The 22,632-nt window shown below is 39.0% G+C and overlaps 1 protein-coding gene across 1 annotated transcript in view; it reads left to right on the forward strand.

Annotated features, from left to right (window-relative positions):
• LOC132541787 (uncharacterized) overlaps nucleotides 1–22,632 on the forward strand; it is a 148,406-nt gene that overhangs the window by 92,199 nt on the left and 33,575 nt on the right. The window contains exons 28-32 of the mRNA XM_060202484.1: nucleotides 13,052–13,105; nucleotides 14,255–14,359; nucleotides 17,023–17,076; nucleotides 17,645–17,749; nucleotides 21,682–21,735. Coding sequence (XP_060058467.1) covers nucleotides 13,052–13,105; nucleotides 14,255–14,359; nucleotides 17,023–17,076; nucleotides 17,645–17,749; nucleotides 21,682–21,735 — 372 coding nt within the window. The remainder of the gene's footprint in view (nucleotides 1–13,051; nucleotides 13,106–14,254; nucleotides 14,360–17,022; nucleotides 17,077–17,644; nucleotides 17,750–21,681; nucleotides 21,736–22,632) is intronic.

Here is a 22,632-nt window from a genome sequence, read left to right on the forward strand (position 1 = left end):
AACTGTGGCCAAGTGGTATTGTACCTGGTTAAGTGTGCACAATACAGTGTGCAAGGACAGGGGTTTAAGTCCCTGGTCCCCACCTGAGGGGGAAAGCTTCACGAGTGGTGAAGCAGGGCTACAAGTGTCTCTCTGTCTTTTATCTCTATCTTCCCCTTCCTTCTCATCTTCTCTCTGTATATCTATTAATAAATAAATAAAAACAATAAAAAATAACTGAGGTCAAAAGGACAAGCATATCTCTTTCATTGTTTCTATGTACAAAGTAGAGAAGGATTTCAAGAGATCTCTGCTTTTTTAACTCATTCTTTCCATATTCTTTTTTCTTTTTTTTTTATTTAAGGAAGGATTAATTAACAAAAGCATAAGGTAGGAGGGGTACAACTCCACACAATTCCCACCACCCAATCTCCATAACCCACCCCCTCCCCTGATAGCTTTTCCATTCCATATTCTTTTTTAAAAAATATTTTTATTATCTTTATTTATTTATCAGCCAGACAGCCAGACATGGAGAGAGAAGGAGGAGATAGAGATAGAGAGTAAAGGACTATAGCACTGCTTCCCCACTCGTGAAGCTTCCCCCTGCAGGTGGGGACTGGGGGCTCAAACCTGGGTCTTTATACACTGTAAAGTATGCACTCGGCAGGTGGCACCACCACCCAGCCCCAGCCTTCCCATATTCTTACATACATGTATCAGAGAACAACATGCTTTCCCTGCCCCAATACTGGGGCGGGGGGGGGGGGGCGGCTAATGGTTTCAGCACAATTGTTTACACATGGGTACAATTTCCCAGCGATGCATAAGGAGTATCCACAAAACATTCAAACCCCCCAACTTAGAGCCTAAAATGCCTCCCCCACTCCAACCCAGATTCTTCAGCACCTCTTGGGAGTCTTTGCTTAGGTGCATTACACCACCCTCAGTCCAAATTTTATTTTGTGTTCTTTCTTTCTGCCCCTGTGTCCCAGGTTTTGCCCTACAAGTGAGAAACTCCAGCATTCATCCATCTCTTCCTGACTTATTCCTCCCAACACTATTCCTTCGTGTTTCATTCAAGGAGGGGGCAAAGATTGAAGTTTTAGAGTTCCTGCTCAAATATCCAGGTCTTTGATCCATGTTGACCTGATTTTGGTGCATGGTGGTAAGGGGTAGGTAGCTTAGGTTCACTCTTCTGTATGTGACTGTCCAGTTTTCCCAGCACCATTAGCTGAGGTAACTGCTTTTCCCCATTGAGTGGTTTTGGCCCTTTTATCATGTATTAGGTGGCTGTGTATGTGTGGGTTCATATCTAAGCTGTTGATTCTGTTCCATTGATCCAAGTGACTCTTTTCATCCCAGTACCCTGCTGTTTTTTAAAATTTATTATTTTTATTTATAAAATGGAAATATTTACAAGACTACAGGACAAGAAGGATACATTTCCACACAGTGCCCACCCCACCCCCGGAGCTCTATATCCAGTCCCCCCCCCCCCCCGAAAGCTTCCCTATTCTTTATCCCTCTGGGAGTATGGACCCAGGATCATTGTGGAATGCAGAAAGTGGAAGGTCTGGCCTCTGTAATTTCTTCTCCGCTTAACATGGGTGTTGACAGGTGGATCCATACTCCCAGCCTGTCTCTTTCTCTAGTGGGGTAGGAATCTGGGGAGGCGGGTTCCAAGGCCCATGAAATGAAAAGCTTCTGCACAGCAAAAGAAACCATTGCCCAAACAAAGAGACCCTTCACAGAATAAGAGAAGATATTCACATGCCATACGTTAGACAAGAAACTAATAACCAAAATCTACAAAGAGCTCACCAAACTTAGCAACAAAAAAGCAAATGATCCCATCCAAAAATGGGCAGAAAATATGAACAGAATATTCACTATGAAAGAAATCCAAAAGGCTAACAAACATGAAAAATTGCTCTAGGTCACTGATTGTCAGAGAAATGCAAATAAAGACAACACTGAGATACCACCTCACCCCTGTGAAAATGGCATATATCAAAAATGACAGCAGCAACAAATGCTAGAGAGATTGTGCACTGCTGGTGGGAATGTAAATTGGTCCAACCTCTGTGGAGAGCAGTCTGGAGAACTCTCAGAAGGCTAGACATGGACCTTCCATATGACCCAGTAATTCCTCTCCTAGGGATATACCCTAAGGACTCCATAACACCCAACCAAAAAGATATGTGCACACCTATGTTCATAGCAGCACAATTGATAATATCTAAAACCTGGAAGCAACCCAGGTGCCCAACAACAGATGAATGGCTGAGAAAGCTGTGGTATATGTACACAATGGAATACTATGCAGCTATCAAGAACAATGAACCCACCTTCTCTGACCCATCTTGGATGGAGCTAGGAGGAATTATGTTAAGTGAGCTAAGTCAGAAAGACAAAGACGAGTATGGGATGATCCAACTCATAAACACCAGTACCTCGCTATTTTAATCACCATTGCTTTGTAGTATAAACTGCAGTTGGGGTGTATGATACCTCCATTTATTTTCTTTTGTCTCCCAGGTGCTCTGGAAGTTTAGAGAATTTGTTATTCTGTACAAAGTAGGGGTCAAATAAGTGTCTAATTTACAATATCTATAACAGTAATGTTGGCATCTAGAATTCTATAGATAATGAGAATTCTGAAGCCAGCCTGAGGACATTGTGACTTGCGTGACCCTTGTAAGACCAATGGGTAATCAGAAATGGTTATTCTCCTAAGGCTATGAAAAAACAGATATGATTAAACAGACACTTCCTTGCTTTTGATGAGCTAAAATAATAACCTGTGATGGAATGTCTAATACTATGTACTAGATAAAGACTCTTGAAATAGAGGGAAGATGATTTAAGATAAATTATAATGTTCTCAATTACTTCAGTAAAATTGGAGAGTTATTTGTGAGTGTTGGGAAATTAAAGAAATTCCAAAGATATCATGGTGGTAAGTGGAGAACATAAAAGGAGCTCTACATTTCCAATTTCTAATCCATTGTGGTTGCATAGTGAGGGGAGGGATAAAAGTAAAAAAAAATATTTTTGGGGAAAGGGTTTATGAGGATCAGAGAGCATTTTGTTGTCAATCATAAAGTAATACCTAGATATGACATCAAATGAAAGGAGGACTATGTGAATTAATGGAATGACCCACTTCTGAAACTTCAAAATTAATTAGGGAGATTGTGGTTTGGTGGAGGGCATGGTGTACTGACACCTATCTTTTTTATATATAATATTTTCTTTTCATTGTTTATTTTTGATAGAGACAGAGATACTGAGAGGGCAGGAGAGAGAGGTAAAGAGACTTCTGCAGCACTGCTTCACCACTTGTGAAGCTTCCCATTCTATGTGAGGGCTGGGGGCTTGGACCCAGGACCTTATGCTCTGAACTGACACCTATCTTTAAAAAATCTGGATCTGTACCTTCATTACAACAGTGATCCTGTAAATCAATATTCCCTCAATAGGGTGATACTGAAGTTAAAAAGCATGGCATTTATTAACATATTGACATTAAGTTTGTTTAAAATAAATGAAATTTTGATTTTCTCAAGGTTAATATAATATGATAGAAATAATATAAACATGGGAGTCGGGCTGTAGCACAGCGGGTTAAGCGCAGGTGGCGCAAAGCTCAAGGACCGGCATAAGGATCCCGGTTCGAACCCCGGCTCCTCACCTGCAGGGGAGTCGCTTCACAGGCGGTGAAGCAGGTCTGCAGGTGTCTGTCTTTCTCTCCTCCTCTCTGTCTTCCCCTCCTCTCTCCATTTCTCTCTGTCCTATCCAACAACAATGACAACAACAATAATAACTACAACAATAAAACAACAAGGGCAACAAAAGGGAATAAATAAATAAAATAAATATTAAAAAAGAAATAATATAAACATTTGAGTCAAATAAACTTATATTTGATCCCTGAAAAAAAAAGAAAACAAACACAGTGAATACCTATGAAAACAAACCAGAAATAACCCGAGAAAATAAGGGGGGGATGGGTGGTGGTGCTCCTGGCTGAGTGTACACATTACAATGTACAAAGACCTGGGTGTGGGCCCCTGGTCCCCACCTGCAGGGGGAAAGCTTTCTGAGTGGAAAAGCAGGGCTGCAGTGTCTTTCTGTCTCTCTCCCTCCCTCCTACCCCTTTCCCTCTCAATTTCTGGCTGTCTATACCCAATAAATAAATAAAGATAAAAATTTAAAAAGGGCCAGGTGGTGGGTGGCACACCCAGCTGAGTGAACACATCACCATGCTCAAGTGCCCAGGTTTGAGCCCTCACTCCCGACTTGCAAGGGTGACGCTTCATGAGTGGTGAAGCAGTATGGACCGACCAGTCAACGCCCATGTTCAGCGGGGAAGCAATTACAGAAGCCAGACCTTCCACCTTCTGCAACCCACAATGACCCTGGGTCCATGCTCTCAGAGAGATAGAGAATGGGAAAGCTATCAGGGGAGGGGATATGGAGATTGGGTGGTGGGAACTGTGTGGCGTTGTACCCCTCCTACCCTATGGTTTTCTTAATTTATCCTTTCTTAAATAAAAAATAAATAAATAAAAAGTAATGTTGGCAGGTATGAAGATGTCTTTCTTTTTCTCTTCTTCTCTATCTCCCCCTCTCTTCTCAATTTCTCTCTCTGGTATCAATAAAATAGAAAGAAAAAGGGAAAAAAATGGTTGCCACAGCAATAACCCTGGTGGCAATAAACAATAAATAAAAAAGAAAAGAAAATACTATGCCAACTTTGACTGGTCGGTCCATACTCCCAGTCTGCCTCTCTCTTTCCCTAGTAGGGTGGGTTTCTGGGGAAGCGGAACTCCAGGACACATTGGTGGGGTCTTCAGTCCAGGGAAGCCTGGCCAGCATCCTGATGGCATCTGGAACCTGGTGGCTGAAAAGAGAGTTAACATACAAAGCCAAACAAATTGTTGAGCAATCATGGACCCAAAGGTTGGAATAGTGGAGAGGAAGTGTTGGGGGGGGTACTCACTGCAAACTCTAGTGTACTTCTGCTTTCCAGTATATATTTTGCACTAGTTTATGGATACGTGTGAACATATGCTCTCTCTCACAGAACCTGGTGTATATCTAGGTTTTGGGACTTTGTTAGAAAGTGATCCACCTGGGATAGAATTAGAGAATACTATGAAAGGAAAGGTCTCACCTGAGTAATGAAGCTGAAGGGTTGTCATTCCACACCTGAAGTCTCTGGACACAGTCTGAGCTGAAGATGTGAGGTTCCTGCTGTCTTAGGGTTCAAAAAGACAATGGATGGTTAATGTTATCATCACATTATTTGGTAATTGGGTTAACTTTGAAAAGTCCTTTTGTTAGGGTTTGCTGTATAGTACCTAGTATCTTATATAGCCACCTTCTCTGACCCATCTTGGACAGAGCTAGAAGGAATTATGTTAAGTGAGCTAAGTCAGAAAGATAAATGATGAGTATGGGATGATCCCACTCATCAACAGAAGTTGAGAAAGAAGATCTGAAAGGGAAACTAAAAGCAAGATCTGACTAAATTAAAAGTAGGGCATCAAAGTAAAAACCCTGTGGTGAGGGGGAGGGTGGACATGCGGCTTCCTGGGGTGGTAGGGACGGGGGGGGGGGGGATGGGGGGAAAGGGACACAGTATTTTGGTGGTGGGAATGGTGTTTATTTACACTCCTAGTAAAGTGTAGTCATATAAATCACTAGTTAAGTTTTTGAAACACAGACTTGAGTCTTTTTAATATATAGGCTGTGTATTTGATATGCGGACTCTCTCAAAAGCCCAGACCAAGTAGATCAGAAGCCAACATTATTCTAAGACATACTGTTTTCTATGAAACAATTCTTTTTTTTTAAAAAATAATTTATTTCTTTATTGGGGAATTAATGCTTTACATTCAACAGTTTGTACATGCATAACATTCCCCAGATTCCCATTTAACAATACAACACCCACTATGTCATTCATCATTTTTCATGGACCTTTATTCTTCCCATCCACTCACCCACCCCAGAGTCTTTTACTTTGGTGTAATACTCCAATTCCAGTTCAGGTTCTACTTGTGTTTTCTTTTCTAATCTTGTTTTTCAACTTCGGCCTGAGAGTGAGATCATCCCATATTCATCCTTCTGTTTCTGACTTATTTCACTCAACATGATTTTTTCAAGGTCCATCCAAGATCGGCTGAAAACGGTGAAGTCACTATTTTTTACAGCTGAGTAGTATTCCATTGTGTATATAGACCACAACTTGCTCAGCCACTCATCTGTTGTTGGACACCTGGGTTGCTTCCAGGTTTTGGCTATTACAAATTGTGCTGCCAAGAACATATGTGTACACAGATCTTTTTGGATGGATGTGTTGAGTTCCTTAGGATATATCCCCAGGAGAGGAATTGCAGGGTCATAGGGTAGGTCCATTTCTAGCCTTTTGAGAGTTCTCCAGACTGTTCTCCACAGAGGCTGAACCAATTTACATTCCCACCAGCAGTGCAGGAGGGTTCCTTTGACCCCACACCCTCTCCAGCATTTGCTGCTGTTACCTTTTCTGATGTATGACATTCTCACAGGAGTGAAGTGATATCTCATTGTTGTCTTGATTTGCATTTCTCTGACAATCAGAGACTTGGAGCATTTTTTCATGTGTTTCTCGGCCTTTTGGATCTCTTCTGTGGTGAATATTCTGTCCAAGTCCTCCCCCCATTTTTGGATGGGGTTATTTGTTGTCTTGTTGTTGAGTCTGGTAAGCTCTTTATATATATTGGTTATTAAACTCTTATCTGATATATGGCATGTAAAGATCTTCTCCCATTCTGTGAGGGGTCTCTTGGTTTGGGTAGTGGTTTTTTTTTGCTGTGAAGAAGCTTTTTAATTTGATGTAGTCCCATAGGTTTATACTTGCCTTAGTCTTCCTTGTAATTGGATTCGTTTCATTGAAAATGTCTTGAAAATTTATGCGGAAAAAAGTTCTGCCAATATTTTCCTCTAAGTATCTGATAGTTTCTGGTCTAACATCCAAGTCCTTGATCCACTTGGAATTTACTTTTGTATTTGGTGAAATACAGTGATTCAGTTTCATTCTTCTGCATGTTTCAACCCATTGTTTCCAACACCATTTGTTGAAGAGACTCTGCTTTCCCCATGTAATAGTCTGGGCCCCTTTGTCAAAGATTAGATGTCCATAGGTGTGGGGGCTCATTTCTGGGCTCTCAATTCTATTCCACTGGTCAGTGTGTCTGTTCATGTTCCAGTACCAAGCAGTTTTGATGACAATGGCCCTATAATACAGTTTGAGATCTGGGAGTGTGATGCCTCCGGTTCTGTTCTTTTTTCTCAAGATTGTTTTGGCAATTCTAGGTCTTTTCTGGTTCCAGATAAACATTTGTAACATTTTTTCTATTCTCCTAAAAAATGTGCTTGGGATCTTGATGGGGATAGCATTAAATTTGTAGATGGCTCTAGGTAATATATTCATTTTGATGATGTTAATTCTTCCAACCCATGAACATGGACTATCTTTCCACTTTTTTCTGTCTTTTTCAATTTCTTTGAGTAATGACTCATAATTTTCAGTATACAAGTCTTTCACTTCTTTGGTTAGGTTTACTCCTAGATATTTTATTGTTTTTGTTGCTATAGAAAAAGGAACTGATTTCTGGATTTCAATTTCTTCTAACTTAGTGTTTGCATAGAGGAACGCCACTGACTTTTGAATGTTAATTTTATAGCTTGACACCTTACTGTATTGCCTGATGATTTCCAAAAGCTTCTTGCTGGATTCCTTAGGTTTTTCCATGTATACTATCATGTCATCTGCAAATAAGGAGAGTTTGACTTCTTCTCTTCCAATCTGTATGCCTTTAATTCCTTGCTCCTGCCTGATTGCTATGGCAAGAACTTCCAACACTATGTTGAATAGTAATGGTGATAGTGGGCAGCCCTGTCTAGTACCTGATCTGAGGGGAAATGCTTCCAGTTTTTCACCATTGAGTATGATGTTGGCTATAGGTTTGCTATATATAGACTCCACTATCTTGAAGAATTTTCCATCTATTCCCATTTTTTGTAGTGTTTTGATCATAAAGGGATGTTGTATTTTGTCAAAGGCTTTCTCTGCAGCTATTGATATGACCATGTGGTTTTTGGTCTTGCTTTTGTTGATGTGGTGGATCACATTGATTGATTTACGTATATTAAACCAACCTTGCATGCCTGGGATAAACCCCACTTGGTCATGATGAACAATCTTTTTGATATACTGCTGTATCCGGTTGGCTAGAATTTTGTTCAATATTTTCGCATCTATGTTCATCAGAGATATTAGTCTGTAGTTCTCTTTTTTGGTTGTGTCCCTGTCTGCTTTTGGTATCAGGGTGATGTTGGCTTCATAGAAGCTGGCAGGGAGTATTCCAGTGCCTTCAATCTTCTGGAAGACTTTTAAAAGTAGAGGTATTAGTTCTTCTTTGAAGGTTTTGTAGAATTCATTTGTAAAACCATCTGGTCCAGGACTTTTATTTTTGGGAAGATTTTTGATAACTGTTTCAATTTCATTAGCTGTGATGGGCCTGTTCATGTTATCCACTTCCTCTTTACTTAGTTTTGGAAGTTGGTAAGTATCTAGGAAATCATTCATTTCTTCCAGGTTCTCTAGCTTGGTGGCATATAGTTGTTCATAGAAGCCTCGCATGATATGTTGAATTTCTGCAGTGTCTGTTGTGATATCTCCTCTTTCATTTACTATCCGATTTATTTGGGTCTTCTCCCTTTTTTGTTTTGTGAGTCTGGCTAAAGGTTTGTCGATTTTGTTTACTCTTTCGAAGAACCAACATTTACTTTCATTGATCTTTTGTATGGTTTTCCTATTCTCAATGTTATTTATTTCTGCCCTAACTTTAGTGATTTCTGTCCTTCTGGTTGCTTTAGGATTCCTTTGTTGTTCTTCTTCTAGGTCTTTAAGATGTGCAATCAGGCTGCTTATTTGTGCCTTTTCTTGTTTCCTAATGTGTGCTTGTATAGCTATGAACTTCCCTCTTAGGACTGCTTTAGCTGTGTCCCAAATATTTTGATAGCTTGTGTCTTCATTTTCATTGAACTCTCGAAACGTTTTGATTTCTTCCTTGATTTCCTCTTTGACCCAGAAGTTGTTAAGAAGTGTACTGTTGAGCTTCCACATTTTGGGACTGTTACTAATCTTTTGTTGATTGTTAAGTGTTAGTTTAATTCCACTGTGGTCTGAGAAGATGCTTGGGATGATTTCAGTGCTCTTGAATTGGCTGATGCTGTCTTTGTGACCTAACATATGGTCTGTCCTTGAGAATGATCCATGTGGATTTGAGTAAATTGTGTATTCCAGTTTCTTGGGATGAATGACTCTGAAAATGTCCAATAGTTCTTGTTTATCTATCTCTTCATTTAGCTCCCTTATGTCTTTACTGATTTTCTTCCTGGATGATCTGTCAAGTTGAGATAGTGGGGTGCTGAAGTCCCCTACTATGATTGTGTTACTGTTAATATATTGCTGTAGCTATTTCAGTAGAAGTTTGATGTATTTAGACGGCTTCTCATTGGGTGCATAGATATTAATAATTGTTAAGTCCTCTTGATTGACTGATCCTCTGAGCATTAAGTAGTGTCCATTCCTATCTTTTTTAATCTTATCTATTTTAAAGTCTATCATGTCAGATATGAGAATAGCTGTTCCTGCCCTTTTTTGTGGGCCATTGGCTTGTATGATAGTTTTCCATCCTTTCACTTTAAGTCTGTGTTTGTCTTGTTGAGTTAGGTGAGTTTCCTGTAGACAACATATTGTTGGGTTGTGTTTTCTGATCCATCTTCCTACTCTGTGTCTTTTAATAGGTGAATTCAGGCCATTGACATTTATTGATATCAAAGATTGAAGATATTTTAACGCCATTCTTATAGGGTTTTAGAGTGTTTTGATATATGTCCTATTTGTGGTGGTCTGGTTGTTTATAGGAGACCTTTCAGAACTTCTTTCAGGGCAGGGTTGGTGATGGTTGCTTCCTTCAACTCTTGCTTGTCTGAGAAGGTTTTGATGCTTCCATCTAGTCTGAATGACAGTCTAGCAGGATATAGTATTCTTGGCTGAAAACCTTTCTCATTGAGCACTCGATAGATATCTTGCCATTCTCTTCTGGCCTGTAGTGTTTGTATGGAGAAGTCTGCTGCTCATCTTATGGGTTTTCCTTTGTAGGTGACTGTTTTTCTCTTGCAGCCTTGAGGATCCTTTCTTTATCCTTATTCCTTTCCAATCTAAGTATGACATGTCTTGGTGTCTTTAGGTCTGGGTTAATTCTGTTTGGGACCCTCTGGGCTTCTTGAATCTTTATGTCTTTGGTGTTGTCTAGACTAGAGAAATTTTCAGCTATTATGGCCTGGAGAATGCTTTCTTCCTCCCCTTCTCTTTCTTCCTCTGGTAAGCCAATAATGCGTATATTGTTTCTTTTGAAGTCATCCCATAGGACTCTGTTGTTGTTTTCAGCATCTCTTAATCTCTTTTTGAGATCTTTTACTTCTTTTTTAGTTGTCTCTAATTCATCCTCAATCTTGCTAATTCTGTTTTCAGCCTCATAGATTCTATTCTCTCTGCCCTCTACTGCTTTCTGGAGTTCATCTATTTTGTTGCCCTGCTCTGATACTGTTTTAGCTTGTTCAGCTAGTTGCCTTCTTAGCTCAGCGATTTCAGCTTTCAGCTCTCTAATAACCATGAGATAATTAGAATTTTCTTCCATATTCTCATTTGTTGTTCCTGCATTTCTGATTACAATTTTTTCGAATTCTTTACTCACTCCTGTTATTATTTCCTTAGCTAATGTTTGGATGTTGAACTCGTTGTTTTGTGCTTCTCCCTCTGGAGGACTTTTAGCTGGACTCTTGTCCTGGTTCGAGTCTCCAATATTTTTTCTTGTTGTTTTAACCATTTTATATATGTTAACAGTTTTTTCAATCCCTGAGTTGGAGCTCAGTGGTGTAAAAGCCTCTTTTTTTTTTTTCTTCCCTGTAGGCTATGGGAGCCTGAGGGCTTTTAAACTATCAATAGGCTTCTTAGCTTAATCACTGACTCCTGACCAAGAGATAAAGCAGGGTGTGGCAGAGATAATCTAGTGGTTATGCAAAGAGACTTTCACAGCCCCTCAGCTATGCCACCGAGGTATAGGTCTTCTCCTGAGTTTCCCAGTTAGATCTCTGTCCCCTGGTGTCCCTCCCTGTTGCTGCTCCAGATTCTGAGGGTAGTAGCAATGGAGACTCAGAGTTGCACTTAGTGAGTCTCTGGGAAGTCCTTTCCTCCCTTCAGCTGTCCCCTTGTGTGGAGCAGACTGGAGGTGGTGTCTCCACTGGTAAACTGTTGAACTGTAAGCAGCCACTTAATCTCTCCTTAGGCCCCTCTCTCCTCTCTGTCACCAGCCACGCATGTTTGTACTCACGGGTGATTTACTGGGTTCCTGTGGTCATTCTAGTCCTGTCTTGTTTTGGTCCTGGTGGTCTCCTTTGGTATTCCTAGTTGATCCGGGAGAGGAGAGGAGAGGAGAGAAAGCGATCTGCTGCTCGTAGCTCCGAAACAATTCTTTTTGTGCTCTTGCACCTCTCAGGTGCTTCCCTGTCTGTCCTTTCCTCTAAGACACAGCTAGAGCCCCAGGCTTGCTATCTATCATCCAGCATCCTATAGAGATCAGCAGCATCTGAGTCTCAAAAGGCAGACAGTTAGGCAGTGATAGTAAGAGCAATCTGAGGCATGTTCTAGTCTCTGTGTTTGCAGAAGACTTTCCAAATTTTTCACTAAGTAATGTATAAGAGAGTAAGAATAACATAAGTAAGGGAACAATGATCAGCTAACTTGTTTAAATTTGTCTCCATCACACAGGTTTTATTATCAATTAATTAATGGATTCCTTTTCAGTTAAATAAGTTTGGAGTATTTTGATGGAAAAGAGTTTCCTGGAGTTTTCAGTAGAAATTCCTGATGAAGTAGCTTATGGTAGAGAGCCCTTCTGTCAGTCAAAAGGATCTAGCTAAATCTACACCATTGCAATCTATATTCAAAGCCAGATCAAAACTCCATTTGGGAAGCTCAGCTTTATTCCATGTCAGGTTCAGTTATCTGTAGTAGTCTGGTTGGGCAACACACACTTTCCATTCTGCCCTCACCTTAACTGGTACTGACACCGAAACTGTAGGTGGGAAGCTGGGGGCTCAAACCTGGATCCTTGTGTGGAACTTTGCACTTAGTACTGTGTGTGCTTAACCAGGTGATCCACAAATTGAATTCTTAAAGTAACTGTATTTTATTCTATAATTCCTTTTGTGTCAGCAAGATGTTTCCATCTACATGGAATTTTTTTTACATGGAATCTTTTGTAAAGGAAAATGCTTCTCTTTTTCAGAAACTATGGGCTGCTTAAGAATAATGCATCAGGGAGTCAGGTGGTAGCGCAGTGGGTTAAGCCATGTGGTGCAAAGAATAATGCATCAGAGATGCTGTGCTATTAATTGTCTTCATGAAATAATTGTGTTTATTCTCATTTGAACTTTAACCTTTCCTCTTCTACTATCTTATAAAGTGTGTGTGTGTGTGTGTGTGTGTGTGTGTGTGTGTGTGTGTGTGTGTGTGTATGTGAGAGTGTGAGTGTATGTGTGAGTGTGTAACCAGATTCTTTTTTGTCTTTTGAGGGCCAATTGACATTAAACTTAGTTCTATAACAAAAATATTTAGTTTTAGGTAGACAACAAACATAATGATTCAATATGTTTATGTATTGTAAAAATGATCACAATAATTATATTTAACATTCATTGCCATATATAACTATAGTCTCTTTTTGATGAGAACTTTAAGATCTATTTGCTTAGTAGGTTTCAAATATGCTATTATTAACTAGAGTCAGCTTACTATGTACTGTATTCCCATGATTTATTTTGTAGATAGAAGTTTGTACCATTAAAAGGTTAATTTTTCTGGAACAAATAAACACTATTAGGTTATCTTCTAGATGCAGCACCATTTCCATAGTCTCATTGTCATGTTCTGTTTATTCTTGTCTTATAGTTAATGGTAAAGTTGGCATGGCAAAGCTGATGAATGAAGTGAGATCTTTTTCAGGTAAGGTATTGGTAAAGCATTTTCAGTTTAATTCTAATCTTGTGCTATACTCTATTATATTTTTCCAACTGTACACCAAAAAACTGTGTTAATGCCAATATTTCACATATTTATAATGAAATATTTGCATTGAAACTTTCTTTTGCCTTGGACATTCGGTCATTTAGAACTGACACTTAACAGTAAGTTGAGTGGGTTGGCAAAGAACTGACTTTGATAGCGTATGCATGGCCAGGCAGGTCTGACGCCTGCCACACTGAAGGAAGCATCGGTGTTTTCTATTCCCTCCTTGAGCCTCCCTGTCTTCTCACTCTTTCTTTTCTTAATTATTTATTTATTCGTGTGAAATGATAGGAGAGAGAGAGAGAAAGAGCCAGACATAGCTCTGCTACATGTGCTGCCAGGGACTGAACTCAGGACCTCATGTTTGGGATCCGCTGCGCCACCTCCCAGACCACTCACTCTATCTGAAAAAGTCAGCATGGAATGGTGAAACCCCAGAGATGACAAAAAGAAAATAGGATGATGTTTGAGTGATAAGTTGTAATTTCTGCGATTCCTGACCTTTATTAGTTTAAATCAGAGGTCACAAGTTGGCTACCCTGAGTTGAATCCTGTTCTCTCAGTTAAGTTTTGTAAGATATGGCAACCCTGGCTCTAAGTCCCTTTAATCAGCACCTGCTGTGTTTCTCTCTGGTAACGAAATGTGCTATCCACTTTACTACTGCCAACTGTACTCATTCCTGCTAACCCCAGCCGCTGCGGGCTCTGCAGTGTATTACTACTAGTTTAAATAACCAAATCCCTATAATCACAGATTATAGAAAAATTAGAATTCTTTTAGAAAATTAAGTCAATAACTTTGTTTAAATTATAGCCACATTGTTCAACATAAAAAAAATGATTACATACCCTAAAGTACTGACCAATTATATAATGTGATTTTCTTTTCGTGGTGTCTTACACTAGACAAAGAATGTTCTATAACCAAGGAATAAGTTCTGTCTCACTGTCCTTATTGTAAATACCACTGGAATATATAAAGTTATGAATGTGAAAGTGGCATTTTTGAGCCAGATTTTCATTATTTTAGATTATTTTAGTGTCCTAAAATTGTCATGTGTCAACATTCCATTTTTTCTTTCAAAGGAGACAAAATTAATATCAGTGAACTTGAAGATATTTTGGAAAACTTAGGGGTTGAGCTCATGCCTACTGAGCACTTCAACTTGATAAAGACTCTGCCAATTAATGGTAAGTCTGGGTGCTGTCTTGAATTGTTTAGGAAGTTTGATTTTTGAATCACTATATGAAAAGTTCCCAAATAAACTAAAAATTCTTGGAAACTATAAAAAACTAGACCTAGTACAAAGAAAAGAATCACCGTTACAATTTTTTTACATTTTTAAATTCATTTTTATTTGTTATTAATAGTAAGTTAAGGATTATAAGATTACAGTGTATAGACACCACACCCACCGCCAATATTCTGATTCTCCACCCTCCCACCTCCCAAAGACAACCACCATAGTTTTCACAAGTCTGAGAAACAGTTTGCTTGCTTTTTGTTTGTTTGGGGTTGTTTGTTGTTTGTTTGTTTGTTTGCCTCCAGGGTTATCACTGAGGGGCTCAGTGCCTGCACTATGAACCCACTGTTCCTGTGACTATTTTTTTTCATTTTATTGTTGTTGTCATTATTGTTGTTATTGGACAGGACAGAGAAATCAAGAGAGAGGAGTGTAGACAAAGGTAGAGAGAAAGATACGCCTGTGGACCTGCTTTACTGCTTGTGAAGTGATCCCCCTGCAGGTGGAGAGTGGGGTTTTCGCTGGTCTTTGAGCTTCACGCCATGTGCACTTATCCTGGTGTGCTACCACCCGGCCCCTGCTTTTTTTTTTTTTTTTAATTGTCTATCTAACTCTTTCAGTTACAAGTTGATATAAAACCATTTCTTATGCAGCCCTCAAATTATTGGTCAGCTGTATTTTAAAAGAGGGTTTGAAAAAGGAGAATGAAAACAGAAGTAAAGAGAAGACAAAAGGCTAAATACTTCATTTATGTGTTTATGCAGCAGAGGAATGCCAATAAATACCAATAAGTAAATAATGTTGTACATTGAGCAAAGACAAGAATTATTAACTCCCCTATTAGATGAAATTACAAGAAATTGGAGAAAATTAAAAATGCTTTTATACTCCCCAACTTCAGTTTATACTACAAAACAATGTTAGTCAAAACAGCATGGTACAAGAATAAAAATGGATACTGGCCCAATGGAGCAGAATGAAAGCCCAGAAATGACCCCACACATATACAACCACCTAATACATGACAAAGGGACCAAAACCATTCAGTAGGGCAATGAAGGTCTCTTAACAAGTGGTGCTGAGGGGACTAGGTGGTGGCACACCTGGTTGAGTGCCCATGCTATAATACACAAAGACCAGGGTTCAAGCCCTTGGTCCCCACCTGCAGGGGAAAATCTTTCCAAGTGGTAAAGCTGCAGGTGTCCATCCTCTCTGCTTCTCTATCTCCCCATTCCTCTCTTGGTTTCTCTCTGTCTCTACCAAAAATAAACAAATTTTTGTTTTTAATTTAATTTATTTATAAAATAGAAAATATCGACAAAACCATAGGATAAGAGGGGTAAAATTGCATATGTCTTCCACCACCAGAGTTCCATATCCCATCCCCTTCACTGGAAGCTTTCCAATTCTTTGTTTCTCCGGGAATATGGACCCAGGATCATTATGGGTTGCAGAAGGTGGGAGTTCCAGCTTCTCTAATTGCTTCCCCACTAAACATGGGTGTTGGCAGATCTAACCATACTCCCAGCCTGTCTCTCTCTTTCCCAAGTGAGGCGGGGCTCTAGAGAGATGGAGTTTCAGGAAGCAATGATGAGGTTGTCTGCCCGGGGAAGTCAGGTTGGTGTCATGGTAGCATCTACAACATGGTGTCTGAAAAATAAATAAATTTTTAATGATGCTACTAAAATTGGACAGCCACATATAGAAAAGTGAAACTAGACCACCACCTGACACCATACACCAAATCAAAATGGATCATAAATCTGGATAGTTTCTGGTCAAAGGCCAGGTAAAAGGACATACATTCCTGGTTACAAAGTAACTAAGTCCAAGGATCTTATGTGTAGAATAGTGTTTATAGCTAATAATCCTATATTATATACCTGAAAAGTTTCTGTGTAGATCTTATCATCTTGTAACCCACTATTACTCACAAATTTAAAAAAATAAGAATAATCTAATTATATCTGCAAAGATTAAAAAATGCTTTTAATTCCACAACCCAAGGATAATAATTAACCTTTTAATATAATTCCATGTGTTGCTTATAAGATAAAGAATATGTTAACATATTAATTTGTAAATTATCTCTTCACAATGCTAACTTGTTTGTTCATCATAGAACCCTGACAGTACAACTAAACATGAAACATTTTATATGTAAAACACATAAAAATAAGACTATCTCTATTCCCATCTCAAATTGGTAGTACTGTAAAAATTTTGAGGTATTTTTCCAGTTTACCATCAGTGAATATATGTTCTTTTCTTATTTGCCAATTTTATGGATAAATATTTTCAGAAATTAAAAAAAACTGTAAGATATATTTTTGCCACATTTCCTTTATGAACAGTGTAATGTGAACTCCCACAAACAGCATCTGAGAATTGATTTTTTTTTCTGCATTTTCACTATGGATGGGGTGGGGAAATGAGCATTTCATTATTATGACTTGTGTTATCTCATTTACCACTGAAAATGAACATTTTGACATACCTACTATCCTTGTGTTTGAAACATCCCTTAGAAAAATATTTCTAAGCTCCTTCTTTCTGAAAATAAAAAATATCATTTTTCTGAGTCCATTTCTAAATATTCTGTTTTTATAGATGATGGAAAAGTCTATCTGAAAAGGATGCTGAAGGGCGTAAAGTCTCTGAAAGGTGAGAGTGCTTGTGAAGAGATAAAAAGACTCGGCCTGGAATTCTTTGTATCATTAAGATACGGATCTTCATTTCCTATATAGTTGAGTGTTTGTGCTTCCTGTTCTGTGCTATTAACTGCCAGAAAAGTAGTTAAGTTTCTTGGACTTTCCTAACTCAATCCCAAAGAAACTAACTTTCAAATACAAAGTAAACGTTGAAGTATGAAGGCTGTTAAATAAGGGTTTTAGTAAAAAATAGAGACAAATAACTTGAAAGTATAGAGAACAGAAATGATTCCTGCTTTGCAAAATATTTTGTCAGACATCTCTACCTTCACTCTTGAATATTTCCAACAGAAAATTGTAGGTAGTGAGCTCTAAATTTTATTCTCTAATAGACAAGACTAGAGTGTTGTTTGGGTATTTGTCTTGAAAAATCTTAAGGATAGTGCTAAAGATGAATGAAATTTGTTATTACAATAAAACACATACTCCGTGAGGAAGAATAACAACACAACAGAGTAAGTGTGTGGTTTAGTTAGAAAATTATTTCACCTTATTGTGTTCATTTCTGGTCTCTTACTTAGAAGGCAATGTTGATACCAGTAAGCTGGATACTCTTTTGGAAAACATGGGAATCAACATCACAGAAAGAGAATTCATGGACCTGATGGAAAGACTGCCAGTGGATGGTAAGAACTGTAATCACCTTTATGGCTTTTAAGTAGTATTTATTCTTTTTCCATCTTTATTGAGATTTAGTCAAAATACAAAATTGTATAAGCTTAAAATCCCACCTGTTGATTTAATACACAAATATTGCAATGTGATTGCCACTGTAGCGTAAGCTGTCACTTTCATCTAGTCAAATAATTGCTCTTCTCATTTATAGTAACAGCATTACAGATTTGGGCCAGGTGGTGGCGCACCTGGTTGAGCGTACATATTACAGTGCACAAGGACCCAGGTTCAAGCCCTCAGTCCCCACCTGCAGGGGGAAAGCTTTGCGAATGGTGAAGCATTGCTGCATGTGTCACTCTGTCTCTCCCTATGCCCTTGATTTCTGGCTGTCTCTATCCAGTAATAAAGATATATAATAAAAATGTTTTTAAAAAAAACATCTACAATCAGCAGTTTTCCAGTATAGTTATCCATAATCACTATTCTACACTTAGATCCTCAGACTATTTACTTTATAACTATATATGTACACCCTTTACCAGCATCCCCCATTTCCTTCAGGCCTCAGCTCATGGTAAACACTACCCTTCTCTGTTTCTGTGATTTCAGTTTTCTTTTAGAGTTCACATATAAGTAGTATCATAGACTCTTTTTTTCTATTGAAGGGAAGCATTAACCCTTTTTAAACATTTTGTTGGGGGAGAGGCAGATTTTTTTACAGTAGTTGTTGACACATAGACACAAGTCCTCATCTCCCCACGAGAGGTGTCTGCAAAACACTCTCACCCTCAACTTAGGTCCTCTCACGTCATCGGGACCCTAAAGTCTGCCCTCAAGCCATTCTCTCCTTCCCGGAGTCACTCGCTGTGCCACATTGCGCCACGCGCTTTCCATTTCTGTCTGTGTTTCTTAAATTCTACCTACGGATGAGATCATTCAGTATTCAACCTTCTCTTTTTGGCTTGTCTCATTTATTCCTCGATTAAGATGAGGCAAAGGAGATAGTTCTATCATTTTTAATAGCTGAGTAATACTATAACAGATATATATATATCACAACTTTCTTAGTCACTTATCTTTCATTGGGCATCTGGGTTGCCTCCAAGATTGAGCTGTTACAAAATGTGCTGCTAGACTGGAGGTATGGATTGACCTACTAACGCCCATGTTCAGTGGAGAAGCAATTAAAGAAGCTCCCACCTCCCACACTTCATAATGACCCTGGGTCCATACTCACAGAGGGATAAAGAATAGGAAAGCTATCAGGGGAGGGGATTGGGTATGGAGTTCTGGTGATGGGAATTGTGTGGAATTGTACCCCTCTTATCCTATGGTCTTGTCAATATTTCCGTTTTATAAATAAGAATTAAAAAATTTTTTTTGATCCATACTCCCAGTGGGGGAGAAATGCTAGGGGGAATGACAAGAGGTCTCTGAACTCCAACTCCATCAGGACCCAGAGAGAAAAGAGGGAGAATGGAGGGACATTTAGATGTAGTCATTGTTGTGTCTGTGACTTATAAAAGAATAAAGGAGTCGGGCAGTAGCGCAGCGGGTTAAGCGCACATGGCGTGAAGCATAAGGACCAGCATGAGGATCCCGGTTCGAGCCCCCAGCTTCCCACCTGCAGGGGAGTCACTTCACAGGCCGTGAAGCAGGTCTGCAGGTGTCTTTCTCTCCCCATCTCTGTCTTCCCCTCCTCTCTCCATTTCTCTCTGTCCTATCCAACAACAACAATAATAACTACAGCAATAAAACAACAAGGGCAACAAAAGGGAAAATAAAAAAATACATATTTTTAAAAAAGAATAGAAGATGGGACCTATAAAAAAAGGCCAAATTTATACAAAAATAGACCATTGTAAAAATAATAGTTAACCCATATCTGCAACCCTGGGAGAACTGCTGTAGCTTCCAAGGAAGGAGTGGGGACACTGAACTCTGGTGGTAGGAGTGGTGTGGAGTTGTACCCCTGTTACACGGTAATGTTGTCAATCAGTATTAAGTCACTAATAAAGAAGACAACAATGAAAAAGGGGGTTGTGCTCCTATGAACATAGGTATACATAGATCTCTTAGGAAGAGCATATTTACTTTCTTTGAATATATCCCTAGGAGAGGAGTTACCAGGTTATAGGGTAGATCCATTTCTAGTGTTCTGATAAGTTTCCAGATTGTTTTTCACAGAGGTTGGACCAATTCGAATTCCCACAAATAGTGTAGAAGCATTCTTTCTCCCCACATATTTGACAAAATTTGTTGTTACTGTCCTTTCTAATACATCACATTCTCATACGTGGGGAATGGTATCCCATTGTGGTCTTTATTTGAGTTTCTCTGATAATCAATGACTTTGAGCCTCTTTTATGTATCTGTTGGCCATTCGGTGAAGATTCTGTCCATATCTTCCCCCCCAACCCCCCGTCTTATTTCCCCCCTATATTTTCTTATCCATTAGCAAACACAATTTACAGCACAATTGTCTACACATGATCTCCCTTTCTAAGCTCTGCATCATAGTTGTCTGCAAGATACTCTCACCCCCAACTTAGGGGCCCAACCCTCCCAGCACCCCCTTCCATTTTTACCCTAGTGTCCCTCATATTGGTGCAGTAAACCACCCCTTGCATTCCTCCTTTCTGACTATCTCAGGAGTTTCACCTATGTTTGGGGTCAACCAACATTCTTGCTTCTCTTTATAACTCATCCCACCCAACACTTTTCCTTCAAGTTCCAACCTAGCTGAGGAAAATAATTGGGATTTCAGAGATTCCGGACTAGTATTTGGCCTTTTGATATTTGGCCTTGGTTCACCAGTGTTATGAACAATTCATAACATTGTCCACTTTTTTGTAAGTGTCATCAGTGGAGCTTGCTGCCTGTACAACTCCACTGCTCCTGTTGGTTATTTTTTATCATAGAGGGGGAAAGGCAGAAAAGGAAGTGGGAGGAAGGAGAGACAATCGAGATACCTGCAGCACTGCTCCACCACTCATGAAGCTTCCCTGCAGGTGAAGACCAGAGTAAGCCACCACCTAGTGCCACACTTCACAGACTCTGTTCCAACCATAGAAGGATCAGAATCTTCTCATCTTTTTTATTTCACTACTATATCCTCAGATTTCAGGCATCAAAAGTCAAAGTTTTTAACTCCAGCCAGCCTAGTTAAATCATCTTTCCACTTCTTACATGGCATTTAATGTAAAAGTGAAACTTAAATCTTTAGTCCAGTGTTCACTGCACAGTGCATCCTCCTTTCCCTAGAATTCTCTGCTTTCAGTATAGAAAATAGCATAGAGGCAGTCGGGCGGTAGTGAAGCGGGTTAAGCGTAGGTGGTGCAAAGCGCAGGTGTTGCAAAGCACAGATGGCGCAAAGCGCAAGGACCAGAGTAAGGATCCCGGTTCAAGCCCCCAACTCCTCACCTGAAGGAGAGTTGCTTCACAAGCAGTGAAGCAGGTCTGCAGGTGTCTGTCTTTCTCTCCCCCTCTCTGTCTTCCCCTCCTCTCTCCATTTCTCTCTGTCCTGTCCAACAACAATGACATCAATAACAATAACAATATTAAACAACAAGGGCAACAAAAGGGAATAAATAAATATTTTGAAAGATCTTTAAGAAAATAACATAGAATCATTAGAGTATACCTTTAAAGTATACCTTTAAAGTATACCAGTTATATTTTGCCAGTCTTTTCTAGAAAAAAATGAAATTAGAAACAAGACTTGTTCAAAAAGCTTTAAAAAATATTTTTCCAGAAATAAACTTTACGGCTCAAGCAGCCTTAGTCTGCTACCCATTGAAGTACAAGAATTAAGACCTTTAAAGGATAAGATAGAATGAGTATTCTCCACCTAGGCTTCACTTAACAAAATTAAGGGCATTATATCACACGGTTTCCTCTGAGCTGGAATTTATCAGGATCTATGTTTTACTTTTTCTAATAGACAGAGGAGAGATCAAACTAAATACTGTGGTAGAAGAACTGAGTTCTGTTTTAGGTAAGTGGAAAATGACTTTTCATTACCATTGTAGTGATGCCCTTTACCACCCATCTTGATTTTACCAGTTGACCTTTCATTAATTAGACATTTTATCTACCTACTTTAATTGCAATATTTTTGAAATAAGCTTCTAGATCTCTGAATAAAACAAATTCCATATTTAAGTTAATAATTAAGAGGCTATTTGTAGATATAATTATTTAAATAGGTCAAAAACATCATATTATTAGTAATAATTATTGCAATATGAGAATATTGTAGTATGTAATATACCCAATGCTGTAAACATATATCTTTTATTATCAGTAAGAGAATCTTATATTCCTAAACCTGGTGTTCATTTTGCATAATACAGTAATCCTTAAGTCAATAAAAGATGCCACTGCACAAAAACACTTGTGCATTTGCTTTTCAAATTTGGATTCATTTGAATGGTTATGAAAATGGTCTTTTCTGGGCGGAGGGTAGATAGCATAACGGTTGTGCAAAGAGACTTTTGTGCCTGAAGCTCCAAAGTCCCAGGTTCAATCCCCTGCACCGCCATAAGCCAGAGGAAGGAAGGAAGGGAGGGAGGGAGGGAGGGAAGGAAGGAAGGAAGGAAGGAAGGAAGGAAGGAAGGAAGGAAGGAAGGAAGGAAGGAAGGAAACAGTCTTTTCTTAGTGTTTCCAGTTCAAATTCACTTTTTTAATCCTTTAATCAAAGTCATAGTCAAAAGCATCAGGAATTGTCTAAAGCTCTATTATTTTTTTTCTTTTTGAGATGAGTTAACATCAGAACATCAGGATGATTTTTTTCTTTGACTCATCTTTTAAATGATCTGTTGATGTAGTGGCTGCATAGAAGCGTGTAAGACTCTGAAAAGCAGACCTCAAGCCGCCAGACAAACAAGACCAG

This window comes from Erinaceus europaeus, chromosome 12 (assembly GCF_950295315.1).
Source record: "Erinaceus europaeus chromosome 12, mEriEur2.1, whole genome shotgun sequence".
In the NCBI taxonomy this organism is placed as follows: Eukaryota; Metazoa; Chordata; class Mammalia; order Eulipotyphla; family Erinaceidae; genus Erinaceus; species Erinaceus europaeus.